Below are 24608 nucleotides of genomic sequence, written 5' to 3'. Positions count from 1 at the left end.
CCGGTAGTAAGAAAATAAGAGGCAGGTAGCTTCTCTCCATGAAAAGCAGTAAGCTGAATAACAGGCCAGCTAGTTCTGAATGAACCTGGGAAAGAAGAGTCCCACTAGGGTCAGAACCAACCTCAGGAGACTGGGCCCAAAAACCTCTCCTGCCATAACTAAAGTGGATCACAGCATAGATCAATTTAAGCCCCCAGGCATTAATGAAAAAATAGAGTAATCAGCTGGGAATTTAATGGAGACTAACAGATAGGTTTGATACCAAATGAGGCAAACAGCTTTACAGAAAGATGAGGAAAGACAGAGAACTCAGATAAATCACTCTCATCCCAAAGTGACTGTGCACAAACCCTTTATACTCTGCACCTCAATCATTTTACTTTACATCATAGATAAAGGAGGTCAATATTTAAAATGAGTACAGCAGGAACTAAGAATAATTCTAAATCACCACATGCATGGAATTATGAACAAATTAATGTTCAGCAAAGCACTTTGCGAACTGAAGTACACCATGTATGTTATCATTATTAACAAGGCAATCCATATAAGAGTAAAAAACAGTATAGAAAAAGGTAAGATGCTCTGTTCAAAGTATGTGACTGTTATAAACTAAAATTTGTGAAAGTCTGATTACTACCAAAGACAACTTTGAAATAAATGGCTTAGTACACTGATGGTATAATAAAAAAAAAAAAAACTGCCTTTTTAACTAATAGAACAAGCTGGGCATGGTGGCGCAAGCCTGTAATCCCACAACTTGGGCGAATCACTTGACATCACGAGTTCAAGACCAACCTAGCCAACACGGCAAAGCCTCACCTCTACTATTAATAAATATACAAAAATTAGTCAGGCATGGTGGCCCACACCTATTAATCCCAGCTACTCGGGAGGCTGAGGCACACCAATCACTTGAACCCAGCAGGTGTAGGCTGCAGTGAGCCGACATTGTGCAAAGCTCCGCCTCAAAAAAAAATTTAACAGAACCAACAAATCAAATTACTTAGATGGTAATATAAATGTTGGGGTTTTTTTGTTTTTGTTTGAGATGGAGTTTTGCTCTTGTTGCCCCGGCTGGAGTGCAATGGCACAACAATCTCAGCTCACCGCAACCTCCACCTCCCGGGTTCAAGCAATTCTCCTGCCTCAGCCTCCTGAGTAGCTGGGATTACAGGCATGTGCCACCATACCCAGCTAATTTTGTATTTTCAGCAGAGATGGGATTTTTCCATGTTGGTCAGGCTGGTCTGGAACTCCTGACCTCAGGTGATCCGCCTGCCTTGGCCTCCCAAAGTGCTGGAATTACAGGCGTGAGCCACCACACCTGGCCATAAAAAGTACTTCTCTGCAAAGATATTATTACTCCTCCATGACTTAATTACATTTGTATAGAAAATGAATGCAAGAGAAGCAGACAGAAAGACAAAAAGAGAGATGCAAAAAAGAGTACCTTTGTTGATGATGGTGGAGTAGGGAAATTAAGCCAGGCTGGAGCAAAGTCATGCTGCGCCATTTAGGTCCAGTCTCTCCAACTCAGTGAAACAAGGCTTCAACACCTCATGGCAAGTCCCTGTCACATAAAAATGGAAGGAATTAGACCTGCAGCTCCTGGCCAAAAAGTATCGCTTTTACATTACAATGATCATACTACTATAGGATTCCATTTGTAATGAAAATCTAGAAAAGACAAAACTATAAGTGACAGAAAATAGATCAGCTTGGAAGGGGAATGACTGTAAGAAACGAGGGAATTTTCTGGGTAACTATTATCTTGATTGTGGTGGTTATTACAACTGTACACATTTGTCAAACCTCAAATTATAAACTTAAAACTGGTGTTTTCATAAAGTATACCTCAGTGTAGCTTTTTACTAAAAAAATCAAACAGATGACTAGACATTAAGTGTTTCCTGATATAACCCAAAATGAAATACAGAGTACCATCTATGATGTAGTCTTGTGCCCACCCAAAACAAAATTTGAAATCTGATTTAACTACCCATTACCAGGACATTCAAGATGGGGAACAAGCCAAAAAACATCTAGGGGAAGTAATACACCAAATCCAGATCACTGGGTAATCTAAAAGTTAAATGAGCTGGCTTCTACAACAGATAGTGGCTTTTAGTGAGCAGATGAACTAAATACATCCTGGACCTAGTATGAATCCTTTATGTGAACAAGCCAATCTTATAAAAAAGAAAAGAAAATTATGAAACAATCAGAACTTTGAACATAAGCTGGATATTACTAAATGGTACTAAGGAATAGTCACTTTAGATGTAATAATGGTATGGTGGTTATGATGTTTTAAAAGGAAGACACAGGCCGGGCACAATGGCTCACTCATGCTTGTAATCTAGTACTTTGGGAGGCCAAGGTGGGCAGATCACCTGAGGTCAGGAGTTCGAGACCAGCCTGGCCAACATAGTGAAACCCTGTCTCTACTAAAAATTAAAAAAAAAAAAAAAAAGTTAGCTGGGCAAGGTGGCATGTGCCTGTAATCCCAGCTACCCAGGAGGCTGAGGCAGAAGAATCATTTGAACCTGGGAGACGGAGGTTACAATGAGCCAAGATTCCGCCACTACACTCCAGCCTGAGCAACAAAAGAAAAACATCGTCTCCAAAAAAAAAAAAAAAGAAAGAAAGAAAAGAAAGAAATGTAGAAATGTTAAGATCTTGTCACCAGATATAAAAAGTAAATACAACTAGTGTAAAATTGACAATGTTTAAATGCTCCTATGGGACGAGGGAGAAAACCTGATACAACCTGAAAACCTTAAGAGAAATTCCAAAACAACACTCATGAACAAAATACAAGTTTTAAGACTATGTTAACCAAAATATACTGCACATCACAGAAGTTCAGGTATTCAGAGTTCTATTTATTCCTATTTGCATTAAATTTCAAAGTCCTGTGGAATAAAAATGAAAACTAAATGGTGCTTTGTGATACACTTTTCCAACAACTTTATGTTGAAAACCCTTAAAATTGTAGTTTCAGTAATTCAGTGGGAATGAAAAGCTTGTACCAAATAAAAATTCATAAGAAACTTGAGAGCTTAACCAAAATTTTTAAAGTTGATCACTTTTCAAAAAGGTATTATACAAAATGATTAAGTAAACAGTTATGTAACAAAAATTATCCCTGGAGGTAAATCACTAAAATCACCTATTCATTTCTGCAATGCCTTTATGTTAACTTTAATTTAAATCTAGTTCCTAAAGTATGGGCCTGGTATGGAGGCTCACACCTGTAATCCCAGCACTTTCGGAGGTGAGGTGGAGGGATCCTTGAGCCCAAGAGTTCGAGGCAAGCCCAGGAGTTCAAGGCCAGAGTAGGCAGCACAGTAAGACTCCCATCTCTACAAAAGAAATTTTTTTAATTAGCTGGGTGTGGTGGTCCATGCCTGCAGTCCCAGCTAAGTAGGGAGGAGCCTGAGGGAAGAGGACTGCTTGAGCCCAGGAGTTTTAGGCTGCAGTGAGCTATGTTCACACCACTGCACTCCAGCCCAGGTGACAGAGAAAACCCTATCTCAAAAAAAAAAAAAGAAGTTAATGCATGTTCTGAAAAAAGGTAAAAATGCAGTATTAATTTTTACGGCACTTACACAAGTATATAAAGGCAAATTAAAGTTCCACAAGTTCCACACCACTCATCTTAACTGCATTGTGCCATCCAGTTTTGTCTCATCTTCCTTTCCCTGTGTATGTTATGGTTTGAACTGTGTCCCAATCAACAAGATTTGTATGTTGAACTCATAACCCCCAATACCTCAAATGTAGCATATTTGCAGATAAGGTTTTTAAAGAAGTGATTACAAATGAGACAATTAGAGTGAGTTCTATTCCCAGCAGACTGGGCCCTCGTAAGAAGAAATCTGGACACATGCAGATAAAAGGATCATGTGAAGAGCCGGCAAGCATGCAGTCATTTGCAAGCCAAGGAGGGAGGTATCAGAAGCAACCAACCCTCTGCTGATGCCTCTTATGCTGAACTTAGAACCTCCAAAACTGAAAAACAAATTTGTTGTTTAAGCCATCCAGTCTGTGGTATTCGGTTCTGGCAGCCCTAATACAAACAACTAAAACTAATACAAACAACTTCAGAAATAAAATGTTTATGTATTAAATATTTCCTTTACACATCTAACAACCAGGTACATACAGGAGACAACTACCTTCCACCCCAAAAAAGGCAAAATCACCAGTCCCACTAACAATCCAGGAGTCAGGATTCCACAGCTTATTAAAAATCTTCTACTGGTTGCCTACTGCTAAATTTGACTAGCTTAAAAAAAATTAAAAATTAAAAATAAATAAATCTACTGAATTCTATTTGAAGATCCCATGTAGACATAGAGTTTAAGATACATAAATACTGCTAGTATGAAAATCCTAATTTTTTTCTGTCACCCAATTGACAATTTGTTCATGACATCCATGGAGAATAAAAATTTCCCCAGGAGAGAGATGGTTCTGAAAAAAATAAAACCTAAGTGTACATCTTTAAGTGCACATGCCTAACTTTTAATTTAAAAAAAAAAAAAAAAGATTCTTCAGACTGAAAAAGAATACACTTTGACAAAAAACACACAAATACATGGGACATTTTCTATGTCTTGTTATATTTTCTATTTTTTATTTTCTAGTTATATTTTCTATTTTTTTATTTCTGACCCTACCAAACTGTGCCACATTTTAAAAAAAAACTTACTCAAATTTATTCCATCAGAATGAATAACAAACTGTCTTTATATCAGAAAACTTAAAGCTTTAAAATCACAAAGGCCATCAAAAACACCCCAAATCAACCAACAGCTAAGGAATTCTAACCTCAATAAACTAAGGAATATACCCAGAGTACAGAGTAAAAATCCTCAATAAAATACTAGGAAATCAAATCTAGCAGCATATTAAAAGGATCAAACACTATACAAAGTAGTCTTTTCCCCGGAATGCAAGAATGATTCAACATACAAAAATCAATAATACACTACACTAATAACATGAAAAATACTAAATACTCATCTTAATTGATGTAGAAAAAGCATTAGACAAAATCCAGCACCCTTTCATTATAAAAATACTCAAAAAACAAGAAGGAAACTTGCCCAACCTGATAAATAGCATCTACAAAAAACCCCCCAGCACATCATCCTCAATGGTGAAAGACTGAAAGCTTTCCCCTTAAGATCAGGAACAAGAATGCCTGCTTTCACATGCTCTATTCAACACTGTAGTAGACGTTCTAAGCAAAGCAACTAGGCAAGAAAAGAAATGAAACGCATCCTGAGTCAGCACAGTGCAAAGGACCTGTAGTCCCAGATACTTAGGAGGCTGGGACGGGAGGACTGCGAGAGCCCTGCAGTTTGAGGTTGTAGAGTGCTATAACGGTACCTGTGAAGAGCACTGCACTCCAACCTGGGGAACACAGTGAGACTGGTTTGTTTTTTTTTTTAAAGGCATCCAAATTGGAAAAGAAGAAGCAATTTGTTCCCTCCCGCTCCTCTTGAATTGCTTGTTTTCAAAAGAATAGATGAAACAAAAGCAAACTCTTTGAGGTTTTTAACTTTTAAAAACATTTTATTCCACTGAATTGTCTACTTCACTGTTTATTAACAAAACTTTATTAATATGTAGTAGACATCTACGGAGTGCTAAGTGATTTACAGACTTCCCTTGTTGATTCTGCTTCAATAGTACTTAAGCATTGCATAGAAATCTGTCTTCAAATAAATACTAAAAGTTATGGTCATCAGATAAGGATGGTAAATGCCCTACTATTTAAAAAAGAAAAAAACACCCGACTAAGGAACACAGCCTCTAAAGGTAGTAAAAAAATTCTACTGCTTCCCTATGTTTTAGATTTTTGGTCCAATGTCTTATCTGTTAGTTATCAAACTATCTGCTTAGATGCAGGTCAGATTATCTGAAATATGAAACTGCATTCATAAATTTTTAAGAAATCTAGGTTATCAGAAATTCCCAAGATTTAAAAACTTCCATTTTAATGTTCCTCTTTATCTGAAATTTGTTAGACCCCATCCTCTTCAGTTCACCTCTTAAGTTGTCAGGACCCTTCTATGCTTTCTTTTTCTTTTTTGAGACAGAATCTTGCTCTATCACCCAGGCTGGTGTATAGTGGTGCAATCTTGGGTCACTGCAACTTCTCCCTCCTAGGTTCAAGCAGTTCTCATGTCTCAGCCTCCCAAGTAGCTGGGATTACAGGTACATGCTACCATGCCTGGCTAATTTTTTTGTATTTTTAATAGAGTCAGGGTTTTGCCATGTTGCCCAGGCAGGTCTTGAACTCCTGGCCTCAAGTGATCTGCCCGCCTCAGCCTCTCAAAGTATGAAAAGTACAGGTGTGAGCCACAGCACCAGACCCTTTCTATGCTTTACTTATACTTTTATCACAAAAATCAAAACAGGAAGTTAAAAAAATTATTCTATTTGTTAAATTATTCCATATGGAATTGCTATATATGTAAGTGCATACATACATATACATAAATATGGTATGTTCAGCCTCCTAAAAAGAAAAAAATTAAGCTGAAAAAAGTATTATATTCTGGAAATGAGATGCTTTTAAATCTCAATTTTTGAGACACATTAAAGATGCAACACAAAATACAATTGAAATTCAAAACTTACAATGAACTTAACTTTCATATAAACTTCACTACCACAAAAAAGTAAGCTTGACCCTCCATAAGGTAAACAAATATCTACTTACTGAGCTGCTCTTTCCTCACAACACTGAAGCAGGCTGAGTCACTCCTGAAATTTATTCTAATCAGCCTATGAAATCCTTTTTTGTTTTAAAGATTGGTTAAGTTTTAGTTTGGAAATACACTGCAAACAATATGAACGCATTGGGATAAAATTTAAATCAACTCATTTATTGAACAGCTAATAATAATATGAGTAATATGGCCTATGCACTGGAAGCTTGATACAAGGCTCAAGAGAGGGCAGTGCTGCCTCTAACAGCTTACTATCTAAGAGTTAACAAGTAAATGTAGGCCAGGCAAAATAGCTCATGCCTGTAATCCCAGAATTTTGGGAGGCTGAGGCGGAGGGGGTGATGACTTCAAGCCAGGAGTTTGAGACCAGCCTGACCAACATGGTAAAACCCTGTTCTCTACAGGCGTGGTGGCACACGCCTGTAATCCCAGCTACTCAGGAGGCTAAGGGCAGAAGAACTGCTTGAACCCAGGAGGAGAAGGTTGCAGTGAGCCAAGATCGCCCCACTGCACTCCAGCCTGGTGACAGAGCGAGACTAGCATCTCAAAAAATAAAAATAAAAAATAAAAAATAAAAAATAAATGTAACACAAGGTTGCTGCCTCAAATCCTCTTAGAAATGTAGACACAAGCAACATTTTCTCTGAAATATTTACCAAAAGTCATCACTCCAAGGGTTCAAATGATATAAATGATGAGCTTTAAAAAAAATGCTGCCAGGAACAGTGGCTCACGCCTGCAATGCCAGCAACTCTGGGAGGCCAAGGTGGGCAGATCACTGCAGGTCAGGAGTTCAAGACCAGCCTGACCAAAATGGTGAAACCACATCTCTACTAAAGATACAAAAATTAAGGCTGAGCGCAGTGGCTCACACCTGTAATCCCAGCACCCTGGGAGGCCAATGCAGGCAGATCACAAGGTCACGAGTTCGAGACCAGCCTGGCCAACGTGGTGAAACCCCATCTCTACTAAAGATACAGAAAATTGGGAGAGAGATCCAAGATGGCTGATGATTAGCAGCTCGGGCATGTACCTCCCAGTGAAAGCGCAAAGAACGAGAGGACGCCACACTTTCAGACGAATATTTGTTGCTCACGGACCAGGAGATTCCCAGTGGAGGAGCCCCACGGGTCGCCAGGGCGACTCTTGTGGCCGGCGTGGTGGTTTTGCTGGTGCCTTAGCACGCCAGTTCTTGGTGCAGAGTCCGGAGATTCCTGGGCAGAAAAGCACCATCAATCTTAACACCACTGTTTTGGCCGGCTCAGTGGATTGCTCAGATCTCGGCGCAGGGAATCAACAAGTTGGACGTCAGAGACCCAGTTAGAAAGCCAGTAATTATAAAGACGACAGATGGACAAATATATAATGAAGGGAAGAAACCAGCGTAAAAAGGTAGAGAATACTCAAAATCAGAATGCCTCTCCCTCTACAGGGGATTGCAATTCCTCATCAGTAACGGAACAAGGCTTAATAGATTACACGTGTGTTCCAATAACAGAAGCAGGTTTCAAAACGTGGGTGATAAGAAACTTCTGTGAATTAAAAGAACTTGTTCTAACCCAATGCAAAGAAACTAAGAACCTTGAAAAAAGGTTTGACGAACTGTTAACGAGAATGGACAATTTAGAGAAGAATATAAGTGAATTGATGGAGCTGAAAAACACAACACGAGAACTTCGCGAAGCATGCACAAGTTTAAACAGTCGAATTGATCAAGCAGAAGGAAGGATATCAGAAGTCGAGGACCAGCTCAGTGAAATGAAACGAGAAGACAAGAATGCAGAAAAAAGGATGAAAAGGAATGAGCAAAGTCTCCAGGAAATATGGGACTATGTGAAAAGACCTAATTTACGTTTGATAGGTGTACCTGAATGTGATGAAGAGAATGAATCCAAGTTGGAAAATACTCTTCAGGATATCATTCAGGAAAATTTCCCCAACCTGGCTAGGCAGGGTAATATTCAACTCCAGGTAATACAGAGAACACCACAAAGATATTCTTCAAGAAGACCAACCCCAAGGCACATAATCGCCAGATTTATTAGGGTTGAAATGAAGGAGAAAATACTAAGGGCAGCCAGAGAGAAAGGTCAGGTTACCCATAAAGGGAAACCTATCAGACTTACAGCAGATCTCTCAGCAGAAACCCTACAAGCCAGAAAAGAGTGGGGACCAATATTTAACATCCTTAAAGAAAAGAACTTTCAACCCAGAATTTCCTATCCAGCCAAACTAAACTTTATGAGCGAAGGAAAAATTAAATCTTTTGCGAACAAACAAGTACTTAGAGAGTTCACCACCACCAGGCCTGCTTTACAAGAGCTTCTGAAAGAAGCACTATACATATAAAGGAACAACCAATATCAGCCTTTCCAAAAATATATCAAAAAGCAAAGAACTTTAACACAATAAAAAATTTACATCAACTAATGGGCAAAACAGCCAGCTAGCATCAAACGCCGGTATTAAACCTATATATATTTTAATTGGATAAAAAGCCAAAACCCATCGGTATGCTGCATCCGGGCCCATCTTACATGCAACAATACACAAAGACTCAGAGAGAAGGAGGAAGATTTACCAATCAAACAGAGAGTAAAAATAAACTAATAAACAAAAAGCAGGAGATGCAATTCTTGCCTCTGATAAAGTAGACTTTAAAGCAACAAAGAACAAAAGAGGCGAGGAATGACATTACATAATGGCAAAAGGATCAATGTAACAAGAAGAGCTAACGATTCTATAGATCAACGAGATAGAAAATTAACAAGGATATTCAGAACTTGAACTCAGACCCGGAACAAGTAAACTTAATAAACATTTATAGAACTCTCCACTTCAAATACACAAAACATACATTACCACCTCACACCTATTCCAAAGGTGACTATATAATTGGAAGTAAATCACTCCTCAGTAATCGCATAGCATTTCATAGGTTTAAATTAAATATTGGTTGGCTGTTTGTTTGTTATCTTCTTCCCTTATTCCTTCCTGACTACATCACTAAGTATAATTATCAGTATAAAAGAGCTTTTCAATACCCATTACTAAATTGCATTCTAGCCTGGGCAAGAAAGCAATACTCCCATTCTCTCTCCCTCTTTCTTTTCCTTCTCCCTCCTCCCCATTCTCTCTCTCTCTTTCTCTTCCTTTTTCCTCCTTCCTATTCTCTCTCTCAAAAAAAAAAAAAAAAAAAAAAGAAAATTAGCCAGGCATGGTGGCACTCACTAGTAATCCCAGCTACTCAGGAGTCTGAGGCAGGAGAATTGCATGAACCCAGGAGGTGGAGGTTGCAGTGAGCCAAGATTACGCCATTGCACTCTAGCCTGGGCAACAGAACAAGATTCTGTCTAATCAAAAAAAAAAAAAAATCAGGGCCGGGCGCGGTGGCTCACGCCTGTAATCCCAGCACTTTGGGAGGCCAAGGCAGGTGGATCACGGGGTCAAGAGATCGAGACCATCCTGGTCAACATGGTGAAACCCCGTCTCTACTAAAAATACAAAAAATTAGCTGGGCATGGTGGTGCGTGCCTGTAATCCCAGCTACTCAGGAGGCTGAGGCAGGAGAATTGCCTGAACCCAGGAGGTGGAGGCTGCGGTGAGCCAAGATCGTGCCATTGCACTCCAGCCTGGGTAACAAGAGCGAAATTCCGTCTCAAAAAAAAAAAAAAAAAATCAAATATATTTGCTCAAGACACAAAAACTACAATGCTTTTTATTTTGTGTTAATTAAGCAGAAAATGAAATTACCTTCTCAAGCGCTAACAAAGAAAGACCATGGAATTTATCACTGTTTCTCCCTGCCTGCATCCATGCCTTGGCCAGCAGCATAATTCTAAAATGAAAAAAAGAAAAGAAGAGAAAGGAGAGGAGAGGGAATAGAGGAGGAAAGGGCAAAGAGGAAGGGAGAAAGGCAGGAAGGAAGGCAGGCAGGCAACAAACAGTCACTTTGTCTTAAGAATTTCAACTAAGGGCCTGGCTCAGTGGCTCATGCCTGCAGTCCTAGCACTTTGGGAGGCAGAGGCAGGTAGAACACTTGAAGTCAGGAGTTCCAAAAAAAATACCATTCTGTTACAAATACATCTATAACCACTAGGTCTAGTCACTAAACTCTCAATGTATCATCAAGCTAGGAACAAATATGTCAACCAAACATCATTTAATAATACAATCCAGGTATATCTAAATTCAAGTAGAGAAAGCAGTATGAGTCTTGGACAGTACAGAGTCTTGAACAGTACAGAGTCTTGAACAGCACACAGCAGTATGAGAAATCAAAACTTAATGCAGCAGGCAAGGGAAGTATTTAGGAGTTTTAAAGTTACAATTACATGTCAGGAAGTATGCTTTCAGAAAATAAATCTGATAGCAATGTGTGAAATGAAGGGGAAGTATCAGCTTTAAATTCTTATCTCATTCAGTTCACTGAATAATATTTGAAGTTCACTGAATAATATTTGACACCTATGGCCACTTTCCTTTCCAGCACTAACCCAATGTACCACATTACTGGTTTCCCCTATATCCCTATGGCTACTCCTCCTCAGTTTCATCAGGTTCTGCCCATCCCTATTATTCATATATCCCAATGTCTAGCCCTAGTTCTAACACTAGTAATATAAAACTATAAATAAAACTGTAAAAAAAAAAGTCAGAAACCAAATAAATACTATGACTCAGCGGAGTTTTGTTTTATCTATAACACAGGAAGGAGTATGGTTACATACAAGTATTCTATATGTTAAAAGAACATAAATACTGTGGAATTAACATAGTATTCTGAAAGAACACAGAAAAGAACTGTACTAAATGTACCCTGCCATTGTAAATGTACTCATTCATTTTGTTTGAGAAATGTTTGTTGGAGTCCAAATCATGATCAATTCATATCAAATCCCACTTTATCATCATGAGATAAAGTAAGATTTTTCCTGTTTAACAGATGCCTATTACCTAAAGAAACAAATACTTTAAGCATAAGATTGTCGCAAGCGCAAAGCCAAACAATATATTGATGACTGGATAAAAACCAAAATGTGAAGCAACTGACATTTGGAGTATCAAAAAGAGTTATATAATTACTAGTATTTATTTATGTACTTTGAGACAGAGTCTCGCTCTGTCACCCAGGATGAAGTGCAGTGGCACAACCTCAGCTCACTGCAACCTCCGCCTCCCAAGTTCAAACAATTCTCCTGCCTCAGCCTCCCAAGTAGCTGCGATTACAGGCATATGCTACCGCACCCGGCTAATTTCTGTATTTTTAGTAGAGATGAGATTTCACCATGTTAGCCAGGCTGGTCTCAAACTCCTGACCTCAAGCAATCTGCCTTATCGGCCTCCCAAAGTGTTGGGATTACAGGTGTGAGCCACCGCGCCTGGCCTAATAAATATCTGTAAACAACTATAGAAAACTAAGCAAACTATGACGATTACTACCACAATAGAAATAAAAAAAAATACTCGATTTACACAAGATACTAAACTTGCTTATTCTGTTCATTAGTATTCATTTCAAATATAACAGGATTTCAAGTTCATGATGGCATCCTGACTTGAAAGATCCTATTAAAAAGGCAAAAAAGTATTAATTAATGTTAATTTTTAAAAAGTCAAAAAAGAACAATGGAGTTAAAGGATAATAAAGGAATAAAACTGTGATAATGAAAAGGCCATAAGCAACTTCATGAAATTTCTGGAATGAGGTAAATGGAAGCATAACTGATAAAACAAGACAATGAAAGCCAAGGCCTAGAATATACGTGAGAGGTAGAATACAGTGGGAAACTGATCTGCTCCCTAGAATGCTGAAATGATCTAGGACTGTAAAACTGCAGATACAAAGAACGGCAGAGTGGGAACTGGGATTGAAAAGAAGTAGCTGAAAAATCTGAATGTACACTAGTCTACATGAATAAGAACTAACACACAAACATAACAACACCAAAACAAAAAGGAAAGGTATATTCTCTGAAAAACATAAATAAGGAGCAAATATGGGTTCTGGCACCAAAAGATACTGGTTTTTCAGGGTCCTACAACATTAACAGCCGTTCAATAAGCACTGTTCATATACACATAACTCTCAAACAACTTTTTATTGCCTCATTCTTAAATATTAATAATCAAACATTTTAAGAAAAGTAGCAAATGAAAGATCATTTTTAAAAACTATAAACAAAAAGGAAACAAAGAATTTAAGAAATAGCAAGATAAATGTATTCTTCAGAACCAAGGACAAAGAACAACTTCTAGAAAGAAAACACCTGCCTACAAATGAAGAAAAAAATGAGACATCAAGCAAAAAAAAAAAATTTAAAGCAAAAAAACTGAAGCAGGCCAGGCGTGGTGGCTCCCACTTGTAATCCCAGCACTTTGGGAGGCTGATACGGGCAGATACCTGAGGTCAGGAGTTCGAGACCAGCCTGGCCAACATGGCAAAACCCCATCTCTACTAAAAATACAAAAAATTGGCCAGTCATGGTGGTGGGCACCTGTAATCCCAGCTGCTTGGGAAGCAGAGGCAGAAAAACTGCTTGAACCCAGGAAGCGGAGGTTGCAGTGAGCTGAGATGGCGCCACTGCACTCCAGCATGGGCGACGGAGCAAGACTCTGTATTTAAAAAAAAAAAAAAAAAAAAAAAATTGAAGCAAAAAGATGTGTTTTTTTGTTTGTTTGTTTTTACCATTTTGTGAAGCCTCATCACCACCTTCAAAAAGCCCACTGGACTGCTTCAGAAGTTCCTACTCTGAGCATGGAAACAAAGATTCTAAAATGATTCCTTCTCCTCAAATGGAGGAGGATAATGTATAGGGAAGCCTTGTAAACTGTAAGGCTACTATGTAAATTACTTTAAAAAAAAAAAATGAACAGGGGGTGATGGCCAGGCTCACTTGAGGTCACGAATTCAAGATCAGCCTGGGCAACATAGTGAAACCTTGTCTCTACTAAAATTCAAAACAGGCAGGGTTTGGTGAGTCACACCTCTATACCAGCTCTGTGAAGAGTCTGAGGCCAAGGTGAATCACTTGAGGCCAGGAGTTCGAGACCAGCCTGGCCAACACAGTGAAACCCCATCTTTACTAAAACTACAAAAATTAGCTGGGTGCGGTGGTGCATGCCTGTAATCCCAGCTACTCGAGAAGCTGAGGCAGGAGAATCACATGAACCCAGGAGGCAGAGGTTGCAGTGAGCCAAGATTGCGCCACTGCACTCTAGTCTGGGCAACAGAGCGAGACTTCGTCTCAAAAATATATATAAAATAATAAAATTCAAAACAATTAGCCAGGCATGGTGGCACATGCCTGTGGTCCCAGCTACTTGGGGGGCTGAGGCAGGAGAATGGCTTGAGCCTGGTAAATCAAGGTTGCAGTGATCTCTGATTGTTCCACTGTACCACTGCAGCCTGGGGGACAGAGTGTAACCCTATCGCCAAAAATAAAAAAAATGATTATGACAATTTTGTTAAAATCCTAGTCCTTTTAGCACCATGAAGGCAAATTTGTCAGTGGTTGTCATTTATAGCATCTGATACTATACAACACAAAATAGGTAGAAAAGCAAAGGTGCACTAAGGTAGTGCTTATCCTGAAATTATCAAATGTGAAATCCACAAGATTAAGTTTGCTCTACTATGAATTTGATAACAAATTAATTTCATAACTGGTTACTTTCTGTTGAAACTCCACAACAGTAAAGAACAGTCTAAAGAAATCTTGACTCTGAAGCCAGGCATGGTGGCTTACACCTGTAATCCCAGCACTTTCGGGAAGGTCAAGACAGGAGGATCACTTGAGGCCAGGAGTTTGAGACCAGCCTGGGCAAACAGAGAGCCCTTGGCTCTAAAAAAAAAATTATGTAAATAAAAAAATAAATCTTGACTTTGAAAACAATAGTGGGTAGACAGAGAGAGAAAATGCTGACAAAAAGTAACCATCATATAGAAGGAAAAGGAAATACTGAGAGCCTATGTGCAGATGTCGTATTGACTTTTACATATCTCAACCGTTGCAAGAAAAGCCTTTTTTTGGCGGGGGAGGAGGAAGACAGTTTTGCTCTGTCACCCAGGCTGAAGTGCAATGGTGCAATCTCAGCTCACTGCAACCTCTGCCTCCCTGGTTCAAGAGATTCTTCTGCCTCAGCCTCTCAAGTAGCTGGGACTACAGGCGTGTACCACCACACCCAGCTAATTTTTTTATTTTTAGTAGAGATGGGGTTTACACCACATTGGCCAGGAGGGTCTCAAACTCCTGACCTCAGGTGATCTGCCCACCTCGGCCTCCCAAACTGCTGGGATTACAGGCGTGAGCCACCATGCACAGCTGAAAAGCTTATTTTAATATTTATTTCACAAATAAAAAACCTTTGTTAAACTGGTTGTGGCTAAGTCATCACAGCTAGCTCCTAATGAGTTTCAATTCAAATACAAGCAAATACATCTTACTCCAGTCTTTCTTCATCTACATTATGGTACAAAATTCAGTTTTAAAACTGTAACTTCAGTAACAACAACAAAATAGGCTTTATAATTTGCATGTCCAAGGCTAATCAACTTCCTAGAATTAAAAAATCATTACTTAAACAAACTGTTAAGAATAAAATTTCTGCTGGGCATGGTGGCTCATAATTTTAATTCCAGCACTTTTGGGAGGCCAAGGCAGGTGAATCACCTGAGGTCAGGAGTTTGTGAACAGCCTGCTCAGCATGATGAAACCCCGTCTCTACTACAAAATATTTGCCAGGTGTGGTGGTGTGTGCCTGTAATCCCAGCTACTTGGGAGGATGAGGCAGGAGAATTGCTTGAACTCAGGAGGCAGAGGTTGTAGTGAGCCAAAATCACGCCACTGCACTCTAGCCTGGGAAACAAAGAGCGAAACTCAGTCAATAAATAAATAAATATTAATTAATTAATTAATTAATTTTCTAGGCCAGATGTGGTACACTTTGGGAAGCCAAAGCAGAAAGATCATTCATGCCCAAAAGTTGGAGACCAGCCTGGGCAACATAAAAAGATCCCATCTCCATAAAATATACAAGAAATTAGCCAAGCATGGTGGCATGTGCATATAGTCCCAGCTGCTCAAGAGGCTGAGGTGGGAGGATCACTCGAGCCCGGAAGGTTAGTGAGCTGTGACTGTGTCACTGCACTCTAGCCAGGGCAACAGACCCTGTCTCAAAAAGAAAAAAAGAACTCACTAGAAAAATAGGCAAAGGATACAAATAAAGTTCAAAGAAACGGATCTTTAAATTTTCATTCTCATCCCCCCCCGCCGCCAAAAAAAAATCATCTTCAAAATCCTAAAAACAGAACTACCATATAATCCAGCAAGCCCACTACTGGGTATATATCCAAAAGAAAGGACATCAGTATATGGAAAAGACATCTGTATTCCCATGTTTACTGCAGTAATATTCACAACGGCCAAGATAGAGAATCAACCTTACTGTCAATCAAAGAATGAATGGACACTGAAAACATGGTATGTATATGGCAATGGAATATTATTCAGCCATAAAAAAAGAATGAAATCCTGTCACTTCCAACAACAAGGATGGAACCAGAGGACATTATGTTAAATGAAATAAGCCAGACACAGAAAAACAAATACTGCCACATTCTCATATGTAGGAGGTTAAAAAAAAAAAAACAACACTGAACTCACAGAGATGGAGTAGAATGATGGTTACCAGAGGCTGGGGAGTGGGAAGGTTGGAGAGACAAAGTGGGTACAAAAATACAGTTAGATAGAAGGAATAAGACCTAGTATTTAGTAGCACAACAGGGCAACTACAATTAACAATAATTATATATTCCAGAATAATTAAAATAATGGAGTTGGAATGTTCCTAATATAAAAAATTATGAATGCTTGAGGTGATATTCCAATTACCCTGATTTGATCATTACACACTGTATGTCTGTATCAAAATCAGAGGTGCTCCTTAAATGTGTAACTATTATGCATCCATAAGTAAAAAATATTTTTTTTTACAAAACGCAAAATGCCAAAGAAAAAAGTCTGATACCTCATTAGTACTAGAAATTTACATTGGTATACCTCCCCAAATTACACTGAGAAATTCACTTACAGGAATTTGCCTTTTATTTACAAGAACTATTCACTAGCGCTACTCATAATAGCAAAAAAGAAACAAAAACAAGAAACAGCCAAATGTACATCAATAGAGGTCTAGTCAGACTACCATGCAGCCGGTAAAAAGAATGACGTAACTTTACACATATTAATATGGAATAAGTTTCTAAGTTCCTTAAGTAAAAAAAGACTGTAGAGCAAAATAGACATGATGCTATAACTTGTATTAGAAAGCAAAAGAATGTGTTTTTACATTTATCTCTACAACACATAAGTAACTAACAACAATCTTCTCAGAAGGGAACAACTGCTGAGCAACAGGATTAAAGGGGTGACTTTTACCTAAACCTCCTGTAGTACACTTTTTCTTATTTGTACTGCGTGCATAAATTCAAAACAATTTTAAATCTTTTTAGTCTGACTCCATTTTACCGTTTCCTGAATACTTATACTGTTTTGGGCGGGTTTTTTTGAGAAGGAGTTTCACTCTTGTTGCCCAGGTTGGAGTGCAATGACACAATCTCAGCTCACCGCAACCTCACCTACTGGGTTCAAGCAATTCTCCTGACTCAGCCTCCTGAATAGCTGGGATTACAGGCATACGCCACCTCGCCAGGCTAATTTTTTATTTTTAGTAGAGAAGGGGTTTCTCCATGTTGGTCAGGCTGGTCTCGAACTCCTGACCTCAGGTGATCCGCCTGCCTTGGCCTCCCAAAGTGCTGGGATTACAGGTGTGAGCCATCATACCCAGCTTCCCTCGACCCAACCCACAACCCCCCCCGCCCCCGCCCACCGAAACTGAAGACCAATCATCCAATAGCAGGAAACAAGTTTCAACCAATTAATTTTTTAAATGAGCCTAGTCCTATGAACCACACAGACAGAACATTTTTGTTTTTTGTTTTGTTTTGTTTTTTTTGTTTTTGTTTTTTTTTTTTTTGAGGCGGAGTTTCGCTCGTTACCCAGGCTGGAGTGCAATGGAACATTTTTGTTTTTTAAGACAGGGTCTCACTCTGTTGCCCAGGCTTGAGTGCAGTGGCATGATCTTGGCTCACTGCAACCTCCACCTACTGGGCTCAAGCAATCTTCCTGTCTCAGCCCAAGCAGCTGGGACTACAGGCGCATACCATCACACCCAGGTAGTTTTTATATTTTTTTGTAGAGATGGGGTTTCACCATGTTGCCTAGGCTGGTCTCAAATTCCTGAACTCAAGTGATCTACCTTGACCTCCCAAAGTGTTGGGATTACAGGAGTGAGCCATGGCACTCAGCTTAGGCAGTTTCTTTTTTTTTTTTTAAGAAAGTTTCACTCTTGTCACCCAGGCTGGAGTGCAATGGCATCATCTCAGCTCACTGTAACCTCCACCTCCCAGTTCAAGCGATTCTCCTGCCTCAGCCTCCAAAGTAGCTGAGATTACAGGCGCCCGTCACCGCACCCACCTAATTTTTGTATTTTTAGTAGAGACAGGGTTTCACCAAGTTGGCCAGGCTGGTCTCGAACTCCTGACCTTAGGTGATCCACCCACCTTTGCCTCCCAAAGTGCTGGGATTACAGGCCAGCAGTTTCTTTTGAATTCATCTCATTTAGTCCTCTCATCCCATCCCCAGAAAGTTGGTACTACCTTCTTTTCAAAACAAGAAAAGTGTCTATATAAAGTCCATTTTAAAGTTCCCAAGGTCACAGTACTAGTCAGTAGTAACTGACACTCTTAACCACTATGCATACATATGCATACTATAAATAACATAGGATACATTAGACAGAGATCTTACCTAATACAAAACATGAGCCTTCATAATAGACATGTAAGTAACTCCTAAATTTTAAGTTTTACTCAGGCACTAGCTTGTGCTACTCCTATGTCAAACAGTACAAAATACAGGTCTCAATCACCTAGACAGGTAAAAGATGAGCAGTGTCAGTGTGAGCTATCATGACAATCCAGTGCTATCCTCAAACAGACTACTGTCCTCTAGGCAAATTAAGTACTCAGAAGTACTTAATAGGACTAAAGTGAAAACATTTGCATTCACTTTCACCATTTCCATTTGTTCCTAGAAAAGGAACTCATTTCAACCAAAGATAGACACAAGAATAATTCATGTGAAAAATGTGGAACTACCAGTCAAGTTAAAGGGAAAAAAATTAAGGCACCCAGCTCAGGTGAGTGCATTTTTCAAGTAGTTTTCAATCTAGCCAGTGTTCCAGAAACAATTTCATCACTCTCCTGAGGCTACTCAACCTGTAATTGCCTCAAGTTTAGCATCCTTCTAAGAGCTTTAGTAAATAAGGTCCTTGCAAAGGATCTGTGGCATGTTTTTCTTACACAGTACCAAAACAAGATCACACAGGTAAACTTTCTAACACCAAAAATAATTAAAGCTCTGTGGGCATTTATCTGAATTAGTTCCCTCCTCAAATAAAGACATACTACGAATGAACTACCATGGCCTTTCTGATAATTAGAAGTCTTAAATTCTGTTCACTCATGTATTTCAAAAACACTCCTTAAAACTTAAAGATAAATGTATCTTGTTTCTTCAAACCTGAGAGGAAAAATTACCTAGGTTACAAGACTTCTGACTCCACACTTCAAAATTGGGGAGAATTTTTAAAAGGCAAGAGTCACAGCAAACAAGTCATTATCAGGCAGTCCCTTCAAAAAGCTAAGAGCAAGCCCAGGCGAGGAGATTCACACCTGTAATTCAAGCACTTTGGACAGTTGAGGCAGGCAAATCACTTGAAGTCAGGAGTTCAAGACCAGCCTAGCCAACATGGCAAAACCCCGCCTCTACTAAAAATACAAAACTTAGCTAGGCATGGTAGCAAGCACCTGTAATTCCAGCTACTTGGGAAGCTGAGCCACAACAATCACTTGAACTGAGGATGCAGAGGTTGCAGTAAGCCAAGGTCACACCACGGCACTCCAGCCTGGGTAAAAAAGTGAGATTCTGCCTCAAAAAAAAAAAAAAAAACAGCAGCCTGGCACAGTGGCTCGCACCTGTAACCCCAGCACTTGAAGGCCAAGGCAGACAGATCACTTGAACCTAAGAGTTCGAGACCAGTCTAGGCAACATGGCAAAACCCTACCTCTACCAAAAACTACAAAAATTAACCAAGCATGGTGGTATGTACCTGCTCGCAGCTACCCAGGAGGCTAAGGCAGGAAGATTGCTTGAGCCCAGGAGGTCAAGATTGCAGTGAGCCATGATCACAGACTGCACTGCACTCTAGCCTGGGTGACAGAGCAAGACCTAGTCTCAGAAAAAAAAAAAAAATCCAAAGCCAGTCTTGAATCTAGCAGACAAAAAGCTCATATAACAAATTATTTAAGTCTAGGTACATTAAATAGCTTCTTTTTTTTTTTTTAATTGAGATGGAGTCTCATTCTGTCACCTAGGCTGAAGTGCAGTGGCAGGATCTCAGCTAACTACAACCTCCATCTCCTGAGTTCAAGTGGTTCTCCCACCTCAGCCTCCCAGTAGTTGGGATTACAGGCGCTTGCCACCACACTCAGCTAACTTTTGTATTTTTAGTAGAGACAGGGTTTCCCCATGTTGGCCTGGTAGGCTCGAACTCCTGACCTCAGGTGATTCACCTGCCTCAGCCTCCCACTAGGCCTCCCAAAGTGCTGGGATTACAGGCGTGAGCCACCATGCCCAGCCGATAAAACAGCTTCTAAATGACAATAAATCAACTCTCCTATAATTCAATAGCAAATTCCACCTAGTCCCCAAGCAGTTAAAAATAGCTCTATAATAAAAACAACCACATATACCCAATACCCTCCTTAAAAAAACGCAAGGTTAAATTATTTAAAGATGTTAATAGTTCTCTTTTACTATGCAAATAAGTGCACTGAGACCACAACAGTAAACAAATAAGACAAGGTCCCTGTTCTCAATGAGCTTATGCGATAAGACAGGCGCAGAGTAAACAAGATAATTATAGACTGTGCTTTAAATGAAATAGGATGATACAGAATAGTAAAAGAAATCAAAGAGTATTGAATAGAGTTGCCCACTTTATACAGAACGATTAGAGAAATCTCAAATAAGGTAAGGTTTGAGCTAAAATTGAGCTAACAAGGGATGAACAGAGGAAGAGGGAACAAATATAAAGAAAAATGCTTTGTGTGTTCAACAGAAAGAAAGCCAAACACCAACGGGCCAGGAAGACAGTAAGCAATGTTCCAGAGAAAGAGAAGGAACAAATAAACAATGCAGATCCTGGTGGGCTACAGAGTATGCATGTTATTTTTAGAACCAATAGAAAGACATTAAAACATTTTACGCACAAAAATGAAACAATATTGAATCTTTTTTTTTTGAGATGGAGTTTCTTGTTGCCCAGGCTGGAGGGCAATGGTGCAATCTTGGCTCACAGCAATCTCCACCTCCCAGGTTCAAGTGATTCTCCTGCCTCAGCCTCCTGATTAGCTGGAATTACAGGCATGCACCACCACGCCCAGCTAATTTTGTATTTTTAGTAGAGACAGGGTTTCTCCATGTTGGTCAGGCTGGTCTCGAACCCCTGAATATCATTTTTAAAGGATCACTCTGCTCTGTAATAATGAACTGGAGTACATGATGGTACAGGAATAAAAAGTTAAAGGCTACCACAGTAGTTCTAGTGAAAAAAGAAAGTTGGGCCAGGCATGGTGGCTCATGCCTCTAATCCCAGCACTTTGGAAGGCCAAGGTGGCTGGATCACCTGAGGCCAGGAGTTCGAGACCTCCCTGACCAACAGAGTGAAACCCTGCCTCTACTAAAAATACAAAATTAGCTGGTCTGGGCATGATGGTTCACACCTATAATCCCAGCAATTTGGGAAGCCAAAGTGGGCAGATCACCTGAGGTCAGGAGGTCGAGACCAGCCTGGGCAAGATGACAAAACCCCATCTCTACCAAAAATACAAAAATTAGCTGGGCGCGGTGGCAGGCACCTGTTACTCAGGAGGCTGAGGCATGAGAATCACTTGAACCGGGAGGCAGAGGTTGCAGTGAACCAAGATAGCATCACTACACTCCAGCCTGGGGGATATACAGTCCAGCAAGACTGTCTTCAAAAAAAAAAAATTAGCCACGTATGGTGGTGCATGCCTGTAATCCCAACTACTTGGGAGGCTGAAGCAGGAGAATTACTTGAACCAGGAGGTAGAGGTTGCAGTAAGCCAAGATCACACCATTGCACTCCAGCCTGGGCAACAAGAGCAAAGCTTCGCCTCAAAAAAAAAAACCAGAAAACAAAAGGCTTGGGGGCCGGGCGCGGTGGCTCACGCCTGTAATCCCAGCACTTTGGGAGGCCAAGGCGGGTGGATCACGAGGTCAAGAGATCGAGACCATCCTGGTCAACATGGTGAAACTCCATCTCTACTAAAAATACAAAAAATTAGCTGGGCATGGTGGCACGTGCCTGTAATCCCAGCTACTCAGGAGGCTGAGGCAGGAGAATTGCCTGAACCCAGGAGGCGGAGGTTACAGTGAGCCGAGATCGCACCATTGCACTCCAGCCTGGGTAACAAGAGTGAAACTCCGTCTCAAAAAAAAAAGGCTTGGACAGTCTAGTAGCAGTGAGATAGAAATAAATATTTGGGAGATTTTGAAGGCAGAACAAATAATTTGGATTTTTTTTTCTTGTATTTTTTGGTCAAGATGGGGTTTCATTATATTGGCCAGGCTGGTCTCAAACTCCTGACCTCAAGTGATCCACCCACCTTAGCCTCCCAAAGTGCTGAGATTACAGGCATGAGCCACTGAGCCCAGCCTCAATAATTTTAAATCATATATACATATGTACATACACATTATATCTATACATATATGTTACATATATAATGCATATGTTTCTGCTTCTTCTGTCCCTTCAATTTATATTTACCTATCCTCCAATTCATAATCTCTCCCTCCTGGTTGATCATATAGTTAGTCTTCAACCACTACCACCTGTGACCAGCCACAACGCCACTATCTGTATTGTTTTACAATTTCAAAACATTTAGCATTCATTATTTCACTTGATTTTAATAATATTAACTCTGTGAAGCACCGTTTTAAAGAGTAAGAATTAAATCATAAAGACTATGTTAATCAATATCACATTGCCATTATATTATGTAACAGATGGCATGAAATCATAATTCAAATTCAAGGACTCTTTTTATTCTCTATTCACAGAACTTCACAGCAAACTACATGGACAAAGGAATCTTACATTTTTGTCTTCTTCACTAGAAAATGCCTAGCACCAATAATACCACAGACACTCAAACATTTGCTGAGGCAAAGGAAATCTCTAGCACATAATTAGCACTCAAGAGAGAAGAGTCCCAAATCCGCTGTTGAGATAATATATTACGGTAAATAAGTTGATACTTTACATCCTACTTTCTCATTTCCAATATAGAAATGTTGTCATTTTCTAAGTACGTGCAAGTATTAGATATCTAACATTTCAAGCCACTCAAAAGAAGATTGATATATGAATTCAAGATGACGTTATTTTGCAAGTCTTACTTCACACACCCACAAAAACAATTTCCCTATTACTACAAATTTCCTATATAAGATTTTAGAAAATGTAAGACATTCGATGTTAAAGAAGAAAATGTCAAATACTATTTTATTTATGGACTAGTATTCCATGGAGTTAGCATAACACACACACACACACACACACACACACACACACACACACACACTTCTCTCTCTCAATGAGTACAGAAATAGACACACAATTCATTTTCATAACAGGAATTTCAAGGTGAGAATTTCGTTTTTCAGTGAGAAACGAAATCTTTTCAACAAATGAAACTTGCACAACTGGACATTTATATGAAAAAAATGGGGCCTGGGCACAGTAGCTCTCAACTGTAATCACAATACTTTAGGAGGTCAATGCAGGAGGACCCCATGAGTCCAGGAATTTGAGACCTGTCTGGGCAACACAATGAGACGCCGTTTCCACAAAAAAAAATTTTTAATTAGCCAGGCGTGGTGACACACACCTATAGTCTCAACTACTCAGGAGGCTGAGGCAAGAGAATCATTTGAGCCCAGGAAGTGAAGGCTGCAGGGAGCTATAATCACGCCACTGCATTCCAGCCTGGGCGACAAAGTAAGACCCTGTGTACCTCACCCCCAAAAAACTGAACAATACCCTTTTATCACCCACATGCAAAAAATTCAAAATGAATTAAAGACCTAAAACCTAAGAACGAAATTACAAAACTTCTACAAGATAGGAGAAAACCCTACAATCTTGGATTTGGTAATGATTTCTTAAGACACAAAAGCACAAATCATAAAAAATAAAAAAATTTCAAAAGAATTATTTTTTAAAGAGGCAGGGTCTCTCTCTGTCACCCAAACCAGAGTGCAGTGCCACAATCATAGCTCACTACAGCCTTGAACTCCTGGGCTCAAGCAATCCTGCCACCTCAGTCCCTCAAGTAGCTGAGGTATGCCACCATGCCCACCTAATTTAAATTTTTTGGAGAATAAGGGTCTTAGTACATTGCCCAGGCTGGTTCTGAACTTCCGGCATAAAGGATTCTCCAGCCTTAGCCTCCTAAAGTACTGAGATTAAAGGCATGAGCCACCAGGCATTTTATTTCAGTACTTAAAATTTTTGCTCTTCAAAAGACACTGTATTAAGAAAATGAAAACAAACCACAGTCTTGAAAGAAATTATTTACCCAACATGCATCCAAAATACACAAAGATTCTTACAATCCATTAACACAGCCCCATTCTTTTT

The 24608-nt window shown here is 39.6% G+C and overlaps 1 protein-coding gene across 2 annotated transcripts in view; it reads right to left on the bottom strand.

Moving 5' to 3' along the window:
- The window catches only part of GPBP1 (GC-rich promoter binding protein 1), an 86080-nt gene that overhangs the window by 47110 nt on the left and 14362 nt on the right, over positions 1-24608 (bottom strand). For both annotated transcript variants that reach the window (XM_012457283.3, XM_012457284.3), the window contains exon 3: positions 1454-1573. In XM_012457283.3, coding sequence (XP_012312706.1) covers positions 1454-1516 — 63 coding nt within the window. In that variant the 5' untranslated portion in view covers positions 1517-1573. The remainder of the gene's footprint in view (positions 1-1453; positions 1574-24608) is intronic.

Source organism: Aotus nancymaae, unplaced genomic scaffold, assembly GCF_030222135.1.
Source record: "Aotus nancymaae isolate 86718 unplaced genomic scaffold, 86718_ANA_hifiasm-v0.15.2.pri h1tg000014l, whole genome shotgun sequence".
In the NCBI taxonomy this organism is placed as follows: domain Eukaryota; kingdom Metazoa; phylum Chordata; class Mammalia; order Primates; family Aotidae; genus Aotus; species Aotus nancymaae.
This window is presented reverse-complemented; position numbering and strand designations above follow the sequence as displayed.